Source organism: Phocoena sinus, chromosome 1 (genome assembly GCF_008692025.1).
Source record: "Phocoena sinus isolate mPhoSin1 chromosome 1, mPhoSin1.pri, whole genome shotgun sequence".
Taxonomy (NCBI): Eukaryota; Metazoa; Chordata; class Mammalia; order Artiodactyla; family Phocoenidae; genus Phocoena; species Phocoena sinus.
The window spans coordinates 5,553,445-5,568,884 of record NC_045763.1 but is presented as its reverse complement, the minus strand read 5'-3'; the positions used below and the strand labels follow the sequence as shown (position 1 = coordinate 5,568,884).

Here is a 15,440-nt window from a genome sequence, read left to right as displayed (position 1 = left end):
TGGCAGGAAGGAGCAGAGGTGTCCTGACCATTCCCGCTTTCGGTGGGGGCACTGTGAGAGATGAAGGGAAGATGCCAGGTGGGGATCACAGGGCTCCCTGGGGGTGTCAGGATGTCCCCTTATAGGTCCAAACTGGGACTGATGGCGTCAAGCTGTCCATCATCTATGTATTTCTTGCCATGGGCCACGAGCTGGGCTCCACTGTCACGTGCTCTGTGTTTCATGTGTAGGGAATTCTCACGACGGTCCTGTGCAGTCCACGCCGTTCTCATAACCATTTTACTGATGAGGAAACTGAGACTCAGAGAAATGTGCTCAAATGCCAGAGTCAAACAGCCAATGAATGTTTCCCTGTGTGACCCCAATCCCACTGTTATAAGAGGTTCGAACAAGCACCATCCCAAACATCTGCCCACTGATTGCTCCGGGTGGGAGCGAGAATGGCGGCCTCCGGGCCACGCTGCAGGGGCCGGGGTTCCCTCTGCCTAACACTCCCACCACCCCACCTCACCCCAACTTTGCTACCTGAGGGAAGCGATGAGATCGGAGGCGCCTTCCTGGGGAGCCTCAGAGGCACTTGGCTCAGAGCGAGGCCCTTACATCCACAGACGGGTCTGGGGTCGATGGACAGAACCGTATGCTGAGGTCCCGTGGGTGTGGTGTTGGGAAATGTCCCAGGCCCACGCTGGTGCCATAGTCCCAGGTCGGGAGGGGAGGCCCTGAGCCCACGTGTTCGCTCCCTGCACACTGAGGACGAATAGGGCGCTGCTCAGCTGCCTTTGGCGAGGCTAAGGCCTCGTTCCGAGGCGAGGAGGCCCCAGGGGCACTGGTGGCAGGAGAGGGCCCTGAAGGAAGGTGGGGCTCCCTCAGGACAGGCTGGTGTCCAGGCCCATCTCTGGGGCAGAAGCTGAAACTGGACCGTTCGCTACGATGGCCCCAGAGGTGTGCAAAAGGCCTTCTCTGGGGCCCGCTGGACTGTATGAGACATTCAAGACCCCTAACCCTAACCCTAACCCAAACCCTAAACCTAACCATGGCCCTAGCCCTAACCCTAACCCTAACGCTAACCCTAGACCTAACCCTAAACCTAACCCTAACCCTAGCGCTAAACCTAACCCTAGCCCTAACGCTGGGAGGTCTTGGGCCACTGCCTCCCCCAGGCAGCTGCCCTTTAAGTCTCTTCCTCCTGGCAGAAGAAATGTCCTCCTCCCAGGGGCCCTGCTTGGGGGGACCCCCCCCTTCCAGTCCCGGTATTTCTGCCTCGGGAAAGCCTGCTCTCAGGACGGGGTGGGCAGAAGTTGACCACGCTGAGGGTGAAAGGCCACCTGGGGGCCCACAATCCAACAAAGGGATCTAGAGCCTCAGCTCAAACCCCCAGGCCTTGCGATCCAGGTGGGGAAGTGCGGCTCTCACGGGCACTTGTCGGGGAGCCTGGGCTCTGCCCGAGGAACACTGGGGTCTCCCTCCTGCCCTGGGCAGCGAGTCCTCTGGCTGAGGCCTCCCTCCACTCCAGGGTGGGGAGCTGTGGAGGGCCAGCGCAGCCTGGAGTGAGCCCCCTCGGTAAGCTGGCTCTACGCCCAACGCCCCTGCACTCTTCTGCACTGCCTCTGTACTGTGGCACTCGGTGGAGACGAGCCCCCTGCACCCACTGTTCCTGGGGGTTCTGGGCTGGCAAAGCTCAAGGTCAGGCAGGAGGCAGAGTGTGGGGTTGAAGGGCAGCTGCCCCTCCGTGACTGCACGGCCTGGGACCAGGTGCTCGCAGCTGTCTCTAGCCCCTCCCTATAAGAAGGGTAACAATGGCAACCCGGGGAGAAGAGACGGGCACCCTGGGAGCCTGGTCTTCTCCTGGGTGACCCGGGGGCCCGTGGTGCGGGGCCGGTGCACTGCCTGGCCCAGGTGCCAGAACTTGGAACCCAAATGTCTGCCACTCTCAGTGATCCAGGAGCCCCCAGGCTTTGGGGTCCCCCCAAAAGCCCCAGGGTCCCTGTATTTGCACAGCAGCACTCAGGGGCCTGCAGGCCTGTGTGTGAGCTGCGGGGTGGTCCAGGGAGCAGCGCCCGCTGCCTCTGGCCCCGCGAGCTGGTCTCAACAGACACGCAGCCCCGAATGAATGGCGGTGGCAGACACACAGGACACACCCCCTGCTTCACTTGAGCGTGGAAAACATTCATTAAGCATTTTAGAGGACAAGGGCAAAAAGAAAAACACTCGTTAGAAGCAGAAATCGTTTCCAAACGAGCCATACAGAATCTGCTGGCGAGTCTGGCCTGACGTGGGGGCTTGTCCTCCTGGGGGAGGGGGCAGGGGGAGGGATGCACAGAAGGAGGGACTGTGGGGCCCCAGAGGGGTCACAGAGGGAGGCAGGAAGGCCCGAGCCAAAGCACTAGAAAATCCCAAGAGGAGAGGCCACGGCGGCAGAGACGGAGGCCGAGGAGCCTGGCTGTCTGGCCCAGCGTCGGAGCGGCCCAGCCTGCAGGAGGGGCTGCACCTCCAGGGCCCCAGCAAGGCTCAGGGCCTGGGAGGATGCAGTGATAACCATGTTCAAGGCCCCGGGAGGCAGAGGCAAGAAGGAGCCTGATCCCAGCCCGGCTCCTTCACTGACCGGCTGGGTGACCCTGGGCCTGACCCTGCCCTCTCTGGGCCTCAGCGTCTATCTAGGAAATGCAGCAGCGGAGCGTGGGACAGCCTATAAGGGCCCTGCCAGCCGTGACACATGGAGCCCTCAGCGGGGCCGCTGATGTGAGGAGAGGAGCAGCGGGGGCTTCTCAAGGCCCCAGGGCCAATTCCCCAAAGGCCCGTAGAAGCAGCCTGAGCTCGGGTCCTCTGGGGTCTCGAGATGCTGCCCGTGCAGGTGACCACGTGGTGCCCACGGGGCACGGCAATGACCTCGGGTGCCATGGCTGAACAGGCTTCAGTCCCTCCACTCTAGGGGAAGGCTCTGGTTCCTCAGTGTCTGCCGGCTCACATCCGGATAAAATATTTATTAGCGAGATAGAGAGAGAAAGAGAGAGGGAGGTGGCACCCACCCGCACAGTCAGGTTACTCGGAAGCTAAGTGCGCTGGCCCCTCCCCTGTCCTGTGCAGCAGGGGTCGGGCAGGGGGGTGCCGGCCCCTCCAGATCTGGCTGAGGCTCTGTGCTGGGCCCTCAGGGGAGACGGAGGGAGGCAGGTGGCTCCCTTGGGAAGCTTACAGTCTGGCTGGAGAGGAAAGCCAGGTCTGTGTGGGTAGGGTCCCTGCTGTGCTAAGTGGCCTTGGGATTACAGAGGAAGGAGAGGCCACTCCGCTGGGACGGCAGTGGCTGGACGGGAGGGGCTGCTCCCAGAAGAAACTCTCCTTTATCCAGAAGCCCTCCCTCCCTCCCTCCCTCTCCTCCTCCCAGCCCCCTTCCTTTCAGGGGGCTCCCCCTGTCCCCGCCAGCCCACTAGCCTGGGGGGGGGGGGTGCGAGGGGCGTGGCCACCCAGTGCGCCCTTGGTCAGCAGCATGTCATGCTTAGGGGACACGCCAGCTTCTTTGTTGCCTATTTGGCCCCCGAGTTGCCTCTTCCTCGGCTCTCACCCCATCACAGTGCCCTGACACTTCCACTCCCACCCCAAGCCTTTTTCTTGGTAATTGGTGTCAGAGACAAACTTGGGCCAATTTCCACCTGGGACAGCATCTCATGGCTTCTTGCCTATTTAATATCAGAGAAATTAAACCTGGCCACACCGTCTTATCCCGGTCTTGTAATTAGCATCAGAACAAATTGCCCAGAGCAGGGGGCTGGCCCTGGAGCTCCAGGCTTCCGGGGGCGGGACTTGCGATGCGCTAATTGCCTTGGCTTTTCTCCTTAACCTCCTCCTGCCCAGAGCTGACCCGGAAGCAGGAGCCCCCCGCCCGTGTACCTTCCCGCTTTGTCACCTGCTCACAGAAACTCGGGGACGCGGAGGCGGGGGTGGGGAGACAACTCCCCAGGGATCCGGAGAGAAGATAAAGATTCAGATTAGCCCTGGAGAAACCAGATCTGTGATCCCGGCCTTTGGGGAGACTCGGGTTCCCCGCCAGCTGGAAGGTAACAAACCCAGACGCACACGAGTCACCCCAGGTATGTCTCCAGCACGCAGTGGCCAGGATCGGAGCACCAGGGAGGGGAGGGCTGGGGCAGATGAGCAGCGGCCCCCACTCCTTGCGTGGCCCCAGAAACAAAGCAAGGGCAGCTCAGGCTGAGAGGGACTTGGCTCAAGGGCCCTGAGTGAGTGGAATCCAGTTTGGGGAGCAATCGGCTCAGACTCCAAGGCGCCCGGTGGCGTCTGAGTCCCGGGGAAGGAGATCTACTGAAAGCCACAGGTGCCTGAGGGGATGGAGGCGTGGGGGTGGGAGAGAGGTCTGGAGGAGAGAGAGGAAGCAGCCTTGGAGAGCCGACAGCTGGGGCTGCCGGAGGGGTGAGCTGGCAGGAAGCTGGCCGCGGGGGTGTGGCTCCCTCAGGAGGGCAGCAGCCAGGCTGGGCAGAGAGAGCAGAGCAAAGAGGTGTTCCGATGGGGCCTGAAAGCTGAAAACACCAGCGTGGGACCTGAGGGGGTGGAGGTCCAGGAAGGAAGGAGCTCACAAGGGCTGCTGGAGGTGTTTCTCTGGCAACACAGAGGTGAGAAAAAGGGACTAAGGAGAACGGTTGTGTCCTGGAGACACAGTGACATGTTCTAACTGCACCAGATCTCTGCTGTCAAGGAGGAGCCCACTCCCACCTCCTGCAGCCAGGGAGAAGACCCTTGACCAAATGGCAAAATGCCTTGGGTCCATTCTTATTAACAAGACCTGGAAAGTAGCATCCCAGGATTACACTGAAGGTCCCTTTCACAAGGACGCAGGGCTGAGCAAGTAGAAAGGCAGGTGTTACCACGCCAACCTCCGAGGGGGACAGACCCGGGAGACTATAACGGGCAAGGTGTTGGGGAAGCCACGTCTGCAAGTCAGCACCTCGTCTGACGGTCTCAGGTGCCACCCGCCAATGAACTTGAACCACAGACAATTGTTTCTGGGAACTGAGGAGAACGGAAGTGTATGGTGGCGTGGGTAGGGGGTTGGTTGGGGGAGGTGAGGGCGAGTTGATGGACAGAGGGCCTGGGCTAGGTGTGGACACTGCGGCAGCCCTGTGCCCAGCAGACACCTTCCAGGCCACCTTCCCTGGGACCGGCGGCCCTTCTGCACCCCATGGCATGTGCAGCTCTCTCCTCTCAGAACACGTGCCATGAGCATTGGCGGGGGGCTTGCTTTCCCAACTGCTGGACCCCTCCCAGCCGCGTCCCCCAGGTCAGGGAGATCCCCTGACCCCTGAGGCCCAGGCTAACTTGGATGCAGAAAGTGAGACCTCTGGGGGGAAAGGCCAGAGGCAGCAATTCCTGGGCAGAGGCAGTAGGAAGAAGTTAGGGTGATGGTGCCGGGGCCCCCCGGGGATGTGTTCTACAGAGAGCAGCTGCAAATCAGAGGTCGAGCTTTGGAAAGGACCCAGGTCCAGGCTCGCTGGGCAGACCCCTCAGACCTTCCCACTCACAGCAACACCTTCCACAAGCAAGACGACCACCAACACAACCAGTCGGCTGTTGGCTGGGCGGCCTCTGGGCTGTGCTCCAGCGCCATGGACAGAGATCTGGGAGCCAGGCCTCCCTTGGAGCTTTGGCGACTGGGTGGCTCCTCCACCCCTTTCTCCATCCTGCTCCACAGCAGACATCACAAATCGATTACAGAGCTCCTTCCCTCTGAGCCAGGAGCTCCTGGTCTCCCAACAACCATCCCAATCTATCCAACTACAACTGGCACGACTCTGGGAGCTGATTCTCCACGTGTGCTGACGACTAACCCACATGCGGTTTTCAGTGCAAAGGCTCTTCGCAGTCAGGGGCAGGTTGCCCACCCAGGCTTTTTCCTGTCCTCAATCAGAGGAAACCGAGGCACCCTGGAAGCAGCTGGCAGGATGTTATCCTCATGCGGTGGGCAAGGACGCCCCCCACCAGGCTTCCTCCCCTTGCTGGCATCTGACGTCACACCGGGCCGGCCCCGAAGCTGGCCTCAGCGCCACACGCCGACATCCCTAGGAAAGCTGGCCAGGGTGCCAGGGCCTGGGACCGCCGCACGCAGGAGCCCCACCCCACTCAGCTCCCTCCGCAGACCCTTCCCCAGCACCGGAGACGGAAGAAGAATCCAGTCCCAGCCACCTACCTGAAGGAGCCAGTAGCACCTCCGGTGGAAGGTGGGGATGATGGAGGAATGGACATAGCAGCCGTACAAGCACTAGGGAGAGAGGAAAAACGAGAATTCAGTTGGAAAGAGGGAAGGAAGGGAGGAAGACGGCGCAACAGAGAAGGGGCAAGAGAGGGCCGCGGACGCTGCCACCCCCCCAGGGAGACCGAGGCGCGGGCGCCTCCACATCCGGCTCCAGGACCAAGGCTAAGGTCTGGGACACACCTAGGAAGCACAGCTGGGAAACACCAGTGGGCAAACACGGATGGACAGCTGGGGTGCTCAACCTTGTGAGGGCCATGGCGGCACGTGGGAACCCGGAAAAGCCAGGGGCCACAGGAATGCACATATGTATACATTTTGCCTATCATTTGAGGGGCTGGGCTTTACCCTGACGTTCATGCATAGAGCCTGGGTTAAGACCCCTTGGTGTATGGGGAGGGACGGAATTGATTCAAGCACACACACACTCCAGACCTTTCCCAGCCAAGGAGGGCCGTCCCTGGCAGCCCTGTCTGGTAGGAGCTCCAAGGCTGGGGGGCCAGGGAGGGGCAGCACTTCCTAGGACTGACTTCCAGAGCTTGGGACCCTTTGTGCACACCCCGACTTGCTGGTTTTTATTTACGGTTTTCTAGTCACATTTGTGTTTGTTCCGATTATAAACCTGCATCTTTTACAGATGGATTTGGTTTTAGAGACCTGCTAGAGCCAGATTGGAGAAGAAGGTGGGTGAGGATTTAAGTTCAGGAACAGCATGTAGAGGGGACATGAGGAGGGACAGCTCTCATGCAGCTTGTCACTTGGATCCAGGAGGGTGGAGCTGACTGGTGGGACAAGTCAGGGGAGCACACCGTGCTCTGGGCACCGTGGGGGCTTGCCTGCTGGCAGGGGTGAGAAAAAGGGACTAAGGAGAACAGTTGTGTCCTTCCTGAAACTGAACGGTCAGAGACTGAGTGGGAGGAAATTTGGCCTTTTCTTATTTTCTTTCTTTTTTTTTTTTTTTTGCAGTACGCGGGCCTCTCACTGCTGTGGCCCCTCCTGCTGCAGAGCCCAGGCTCCGGACGCGCAGGCTCAGCGGCCATGGCTCACGGGCCCAGCCGCTGCGCAGCATGTGGGATCTTCCCAGACCGGGGCACGAACCTGTGTCCCCTGCATCGGCAGGCGGACCCTCAACCACTGCGCCACCAGGGAAGCCCTTGGTCTTTTCTTTTTGAGCCTCCAATTCCAAACTAGAATGAGCTCCTTCTATTTTCCTTGGAGTTCCCCTAGCTTCCCAAAGCACACGTTCCAGAAGGGGTGGGGCAGAAAGAGAAGGCAGGACCACTGAGCCTCAGAGGATGAAGGATGCGCAAGGTCTTCCCTTCCCCTTTCACTATAGTCCCCCAAAACCGACACCAGTTCTGCAGAGAGAAATGGCCGGCAGCTCTGCATTTGCAGTTTTCATCAGATATTTTTCACACTCCCAGAAAGACCAAGTGCAATTTGGTTTGACTAGGAGTCCATTTGAGCCTTGCCTGTCTGATTAACAGAGTTGAAAGAGAAATCATTTTGGACTATGGGATTCTGGCTGCAAGAAAATCAGATTTCCAATATGTTAGAACTTTTACAGATTGCTGTCAGCTGGGACTTAAGCCCTGTACAGACCAAACAAACAAAGCGGAAATTAATTTAAACGACTCCCTTGCAATTCTTGCCCACGAAATGTATTTATTATTAAGAAGGCAATATTCTTTCCTGACTTTTCTGGTTTTCAATAAACTGTGTTTTCTTTCTTCAAAAAAAAAAAAAAAAACAACTGATAGCTCATTCCTTCTTGCCGAAGGAGACTCGTGTTTGGACATTTTCTGTGAGCGTTTGGTTGCAACAGATGAGCAAGCCACCTGCAACTTCCATCAGCCCTTTTCCTTTGTAATTGGGGTGTTCTCATGGGCAGTTGCGTTGCTTTCACTCATGCAGTGAGCCCGATGGAGGGAGACAAACTGTTGAGAGAGGAATTCTCTCCGTCTCTTTGAAGTAAAAGGCTTCCCATCTGCTCCTCCTCACTGTTCGTCCCTCTCGAGAGTTTGCCGTGAATGCCCTGCTTCACCTGTCTCTTTCCCTTTCTACTGCTTTTTCTTGAACTTGAAAAGAGCACGGTTGATTTGCAGCACCGTCTCCCCCTTCATTCAATGCGTATCTATCTGTGTTGGGCTGCGGCAACCTTGAACCTTGTACTAAGGAGTCACTGAGACTTTACTGAACACCAACTGCGTGTCCCTCCTGTGAGAGCCCAGGAAGAAAGCACAGCCCGTTCTCCCCCAAGACACCCCAGCACCCCCCTCTCAGGCACCCTCCCCACCCCAGAACCATCCAATAAACAGAATGATGTTAAAAAGAAAAATTGCTGTTTCTACATCAAGGCTCATGCATTTTAATCAGAGGAACCCTCGGGGTCTCACTCAGAACTTAGTCTATTTTTAGATATATACTGTAAACACCCTGGCGATCTGATGTCTCTGGTCTCCACAGATGAGAGCCACAATCTTAGGAAGGTGGGAGAGAGGTACCCCTGATGAGGGTGAGCCAGGTCAAATGGCATCAAGGGAGGAAGCTCCCCAGGTAGTCCCAAGTACTCAAGAAGCCCGAGGGCCACTGGACCGTGGCCCAGCGCGCTGGTCACGCCGTGGCTCACTTGTCCATCTCTATTCCCTGGACGGGGGCTCCTGGCAGGCAGAACCTTTGAATGAAGGGGGCCCAAGTACCCTCAGGACACCGGTCTCTACAGCCTGGTACAGAGAATGATCCAGAGACGGCACATGTTTAATTTCTGCTTGTGGAACTCTGAAGGCTCAGGTCTTTCTAAAAGAAGACTAGAAAACCATCCTGAAAAATGGCTCCACGTTTAATGCTTAAAGGGTTGAGCTTCAGTTTCAGGGAAAACTGACAGGTGTTGGGTAGCTGGGTTCCCTTGTCTGGAAGGAGGTTTCTGGTGCCCAGTCTTGGTGAGCTAGAGTCAGCAAGGGAGGATTTCTGAGCGAGGGATCCTGCTTGAAGTGGGAGACCTGCTGTTCACCAGGTGGAGGGCCCCTGTCCTGTCCGGCTGCAAAACAGGCATCGTCCTTTTTCTGTCTTCTGGGTTGCTGTGAGGGTCGAGAGGTGATGCCTGTGCTGGGCTGCCCAGGACAGCAGGTGAGAGAGGGTTCAGAGGACGCTACGGGGGCTTTCAGGGGAGCACGGTTGAAAGGGAAGAGTGAAAGAGAGTATTTCCAGCTTCAGGAAATGCACGTGGGGACAGGAGGTGAGACACAGCGGGCTGGGCTTGAGGACCTGTAAGGACATTGGGATGGACTGGAGTGTCCACTGCATGGGGGCGTGGAGAGAGGCAAGTTCTGGGGAGACAAAGCGGGTCAGATCACAAAAGGCCACAGGGACTGCAGCAAGGACGTTGGCTTCACCCTGGGGCGGCTGGGAACAAAGGAACATCTGCGTTCCGAAGCTCACTGTGGCAGCCGTGTGGCCAGGGACCAGGGTCGGGGAGCGCGGGGGCACCAGGTCCAGTCCTGAGTCCAGGAGGCATGCTGGGACGAGAGGCGGCAGCAGCAGAGAAATGGAAACATAGGCAGGGGTAAGGATGACGCCCAGCTTCTGGCTGTGCAGACAGGTACACAGGTACACAGTGGTCTCACTCACAGGAAACCCTGGGGGTGCAGCAGGCTGGCCTGGAGGGGCTGATTTCAGATTTCTGAGGAGCTCATAAGGTCCCCAAGGGGAGACACACAGAAAGCAGTAAGTTTCTGAGATCTGGTGCTGGATCTGGGCTGGCAACAGTGATCTCCACATCCTCCGCACGGGGACGGCGTTGGAGTCACATGGAGAGACCCAGAGTGGGGTCCATCCACTCAGGCTGGTTTCTGCAGCACAGAGCCATGCCTGCTGGCTCAGGTGGACAGGGTGTGCTGGGCTGCCTCACCGTGTGCCCACGTACCTCACAACCCCAAACCACCCATGGCCCCGTCCTGCCGCCAGGCTCTCTGGCCAGTTCCCATCGTCACCACTGCCCTCACACTGGACCACTTCTGCCCATTTCCAGTCCTCACGACGGTGTCATCACCAAGCCAATCGGGGAGTAACTGCACACTGTCTCACGACTCAGCGTAGCAAATCCACTCCCTTTAACCACTAATCAAGAAAGCAATCAACAAACTTTTGGATCAGGCTCTGGGGGTCCCTTGGGGGGTCCCTGGGTTGAGCTTTGCGTTTGGGGGCCGTGATATGCTGGGAGGGAGAGTCACATCCCGCGACTGGCGGACGCAGCTGCGTGTGTGTAAGTGGGTGGGCGCACACGCGTGTGGAGGTGTGTACGGGAAGGCACAGCCTGGGCCCCTTGTTTATGTGTATCACATAAAACAGAGAAAGAAAAAGAGAAGGCAACCAGCTGTTTATAGGAAACTCAGGAGAATGTCACCCTGTAGATGAAAGCAACGTTCAAATTAGTTCTATTGGGAAATGAAGGTCTGACATCTTCCCTTTAAGGTGACAGTGGAGCAAGGAAGATTTTTTTTCTTAAATACTCAAAATTGCTTGTATGAGTCTGTGGGGCTTTTTTGTCTTAAATAAAGAGGAAAGATAAAATTACAGGGGAAACCAATAGCAAACAAGAGCTCCCTGCAGTTCAAAACATATGCTTCAGAAAGGGACGTTTCTGAAGAAAGCATCAGCCTCAAACCCCCTCAGAGGGACTTTTCCCCAACAGACTCAGCTGCCAGGGGTCCCCTGGGGGCCAGGAGGTCCATGAGGGCTTGATACCCGATGGTCTCGGTGGGCCAAGAAGGGAGCATCTCACGTGGTGAGCGCAGCTTTACTGGTGGGGGGTTGGGACTGGACGGTGGGTCCCCTTTAGCTCCAGCTCTCAATGGCTCCGAGAGATGAAGCTGCTTCTCCATCTCTGTCTCTCTGTCTCTCTCTGGCATGAGCTCAGCCCTCCCATTGTCCCCTCCACTCTTGGCTTCTGCTCTAGGAAATGGCTGACCTGCTGTCCCCACTTCCAGGCTTTCGCTCATACTGTCCCACTCCCCAGGGCGGGTTTCGTCCTCTCCTGTGCAAACCTTACCCTGCCCGAGTCCGTCTCAGACTCTCCCTCCTCCAGGGAGCCTCTCCTGAGCCGGCCAGTGGGAGGAGCCCCTGGAAATGACCCATCTGGGGTCAGGGGGCAGCACGGGAGGTGGACTCTGCCTTGGGGTGTCACAGACACCATCTCTGTCACCATTAGCTCACCTATCGCAGGGGCTGGCAGACTTTCTGCAAAGGGCCAGATGGTGGCTGTTCTCGGCCTCGTGAGTTAGATGGTCTCTGCTGTAGCTGCTCAACTCTGCCTCGTGGGGCAAAAGCAGCTTAGACGACAGGTAATGAATGCGTCCCCAAACTTTATTTATGGACATTGTAAATTGAACTTTGCATAATTTTCACCTGTCATGAATATCATTCTTCTTTTGATTTTTTTTCCCAACCATTAAAAAAAATATGAAGACCATTCTTAGCTCATGGGCCACACAAAGATAGGTGATGGGTTGGCTCCAGCCCGTGGGCCGTAGGTTGCTAACCCTGACCCTTCAGATTGGGAGGAACGTGAATTGTATGGTCCTTTGTAAAATTCCCTGTTCAGTGAACTTTGGTTGATTTCCATACGATGTGAATATCGACGCCCGGCGAGGAGGGAGTAGCAAAGGCCCAAGTGCATAGAAAATAATAGACTGGACATTTAATAAATACACTTAAGAGTGAGTATTGAACGCAGTTACCTTTCCCCACCATCATCTACAGACAGCTCTCAGAGGACCTGGTTGTCTTTCGAACTAGACTTAGTTGTGGGTGTTTGTTTTCTGGCCTGAGTGTGACGTGTATCACTTCAATGTGAGATGAGCAGACCCTCGGGCACCGTGCTTGGCGTGGAGCACTTCCTGGCATGTAACAGGTGCTCAGTGAAATCAAGGCTTCCTCTCCCTGTCAAGTGCCTTCATTTTATTAACCAAGCAGAATTCAATGAGATAAAGGGCAGCTGAAAGCAGGATTGGAGATGTGAAGCTGCTTTACATCCCCATGGCCTTGATAAAGCCCATGAAATTTCTTCTCTGGGGAAGACCTTTTCATTCTGTTTCGGGGGCCCCCTCCCACAGCAGACAGGGAACCTCCAAAGCCAAGGCTTGCTGTCTCCCTCCTTCTCTGGGGAAACACGAGCCCAGCATCTTCCTCGGTGGACCAGGGGGGACGCACATCCCTAGCCCCGCATGACAGGCCTCTCTAGAGGAGGGTGTGGCAACCAGGAGTCACGTGAGGCTGTTCAAATTCCAATTCCGATTCCTATTACGTAGAAGGAAATAAAAGAGAAACTCCAGCTCCTCGGTTGCAGTAGGCCCATTTCAAGGGCTCACCTACCACACGGAAGGAGCGGCTACCGTGTTGGACGGCTCAGAAAAACCCATCGTTCATGGAAGGTTCTATCGGACACTGAGGCTCCCGAGAACGACAGTGGGGCCCGGTTCAGGGATGTTCAGCTGGGCCTCTTGGAAGCTGAGACCCCAGGGCCCAAGATTTGGGGAAGCTAGGCTTTGGGGGAAGAAGTGGAGGTTGGGACTACGGGGTGCCGGCTCCACTCTGGGGAGTTGGAATGTTTGGAGGTCGGTACCTGCTTGAATCGGTCCGTGAGTGTATCCCCGAGGCCCTGTGCTCAGAAAACCTCACTCCCCGGCTCCACCCCGCCCCATCTCCCCACCAGAACCTCCTCGAATGCAGGGATAATACCTGCTTCCCCGAGGCTAGAGTGAGTGTAGCAGGGGTCAATGGTTAGTGCTGGGGCCAACGTGTGTGCCGATGGCTGAGAGGACGCCAAGGGTCTGATGCCCTGTCAGGTCAGGCTGGAGAGGGGAAGAGGGCGAGTTCTGCAGAAGGACGGGATGAGGGCAGTGTTCAAAAGCAATGAGGCAGGACCTCTGCAAGACTGCTTCACGGGTGGGGGCGCCCGCCATGGAGGGGACTTGGGTGCGAGGAGGTGAGGGAGGCAGGCGCCGTCTTGGATTGCCACGGGAGCGGGGGGTTTTGGTGAAGGGGCAGGTGGGTGGGAGCTTAGGCTGGTCCAGGGATCTGCCTGGTCCCCACAGTGGGAAGCGGTCGCCATCTCTCTTGTCAGTGTGGTCAACTACCAGCTGGGGAGCCGGTCAGTCACAAATCCCCTCTGGGTCTCAGTCTCCCCAGACATGAAGCAAAGAGACTGGACCAGGCAGGCCTCTACGGTCGCTTCAGCTTCGACACCGATGCTAGGACGCTTACAGCGAATCTCCATCCCTAACCCTCCTTATGAGGGTCCCTCTGCTACTTCCTCTGCCGATGTCCTGCACCAGCCCCCCAGCAGCCAGGCCACCGGCCAGGGGGCCCAAGACTTGGGTTAGGCTCGTGGCGGCGGCCCGCACTCTCCCCCAGCGGCCCCACCTCTCTCCCCCTGGATAGGTGACTGTCTGCACAAGGCAATCAGAGTGAAAATCGGTTTTTAAGGTGCCTGGTTGATCTCACACACTTGAATCTAATGCACACACGACAAAGATGAATAGATTTTAAGATGTGTCATGGCATAAAGGTGACAGAAGAGAACGATAATAGAAGGGAAGGCAAAATCCACCAAGATGACGATTTAATCCTGCTCTGCAGTGACGAAGGGGCAGGAGCCGTTTACTCAGAATATTCCAGGCAGGGCAGGTGAAGATTCCACTGCTGGGGCCAGATGGGGCGACAGCCACACTTTCCCAGAAAGGGCACCCCGGGGTGGGCTGGGCCTTGGCTTCCACGTAAGAGGAGGGCGTGTCAACCACATTTCCCTACTGTCTGCTCTGTGCCTGGCTTGAGCCCTTGCCTCCAGGACCCCCAATCTGGTGGTAGAGAGAGAGCCAAGCAAACGAACAAAACCAGATCAAAGCAGCCCCGAGGCTAAGTGCAAGGTGCCCCGGGAGAGGGTGTGATGGAGCCCCCAGAAAGGGAAGAACCCCCCTTTTCATGCTGAAGATCGCCAAAGTCACCTAAGAGGAAGTGGCATTTGTGATGGGTCCAAAAGGGTGAGCTGGAGTTGGTCACGCGGACAAGACCAGGCCAGGTGGACTCGAAAGGGGTCTTGCGCAGAGGAAGCGGCCTGGGCAAGGGCGTCAGCTCCTTCCCAGTTTTGCCAGCTTTCCTGTCCAAATCCTCCGTGTGGGACAACACAGACGCTTCTATCAAATCCCCGATCAGACACGTTGACAAGTGGTGGCAGATGACTTTGCATTGGAAGCAAAGGTGCTTGATTTTCATGGCTTTTCCTTCCCACCAGCCTGGACCCTGCATGTTAAAGCAGGTGTCCTGGGAAGACGATGGGAACTCAAGGAACAAGTACAGGAGCATGGCTAGAACTCAGATCTGATCCCACAGGTTTCCCTGCCTCCCTCCCACCCCCCGTCCCCCTCTCTGTCCCCATCTCTCATTTCTGTATGTCTTCCTTGTGTTTCTTCCCTCCCACTACCATCGGGCTGTCTCTATGTGGCAGGCAGCTAGAGTCCCATCATTTCAGCTGCGACCCAAGAAGCAACAAAGCCTCTCTCTTCCAGATTTGGGGTGACAACACCAGGGAGGGACCCTCACCTATTTGGGCTGTGATCCCAGCCCTGGGACTCTCAGTAGGGCAGGAAGGCACCTGAGTGGGCAGAGCTGCAGGGCTCCCAGGCTGGGGTAAAACACCGTTCCTTGCTGCCAAAGTTTGGACATGCCCTGTAGAAGCAGGAGCTCTCCAAAGGGCAGGGGGAGGTAAAAACCCTCCAGCACCTTCCAGGTCTCCCCACACCAGTGGCAGCTGCTGCAAGGGGGCAGAAGTAGGTCCAAGCAGCTCTGCTTCCCAGACAACTGAAAGCCGGAGCAGATCCTGGAAGGTACTGAGATCTCATGCGGGGACAAGGTTGCGAGGGGGACGGTGACACGGAGTTCCTCTTGCCTTTTGTCTGCATTCGTCCTGCTTGAAGCATCCGTGGGGAAGGCCAAGGCCGAACAGGCCAGTAGTCTGTCCAAAGTCACGTGGTAGGAAGAGGCAGAGGAGGACTCAAGCCCACCCTTGCCTGGCTCAAAGCCCTCGTCCCTCTGCCCCGGCATGCCACCCGGATAGCGTCACTCAGCCATCCACGCCAATGGCTGAGGGTCAGGCCTTCTGCAGGGCCTGCCCCCATCAAAGACAAAGGGATGG

The 15,440-nt window shown here is 57.2% G+C and overlaps 1 protein-coding gene across 6 annotated transcripts in view; it reads right to left on the bottom strand.

Moving 5' to 3' along the window:
• CAMTA1 (calmodulin binding transcription activator 1) overlaps positions 1–15,440 on the bottom strand; it is an 897,244-nt gene that overhangs the window by 250,194 nt on the left and 631,610 nt on the right. For all 6 annotated transcript variants that reach the window (XM_032640933.1, XM_032640940.1, XM_032640959.1 and 3 more), the window contains one exon: positions 6,191–6,262. In XM_032640933.1, coding sequence (XP_032496824.1) covers positions 6,191–6,262 — 72 coding nt within the window. The remainder of the gene's footprint in view (positions 1–6,190; positions 6,263–15,440) is intronic.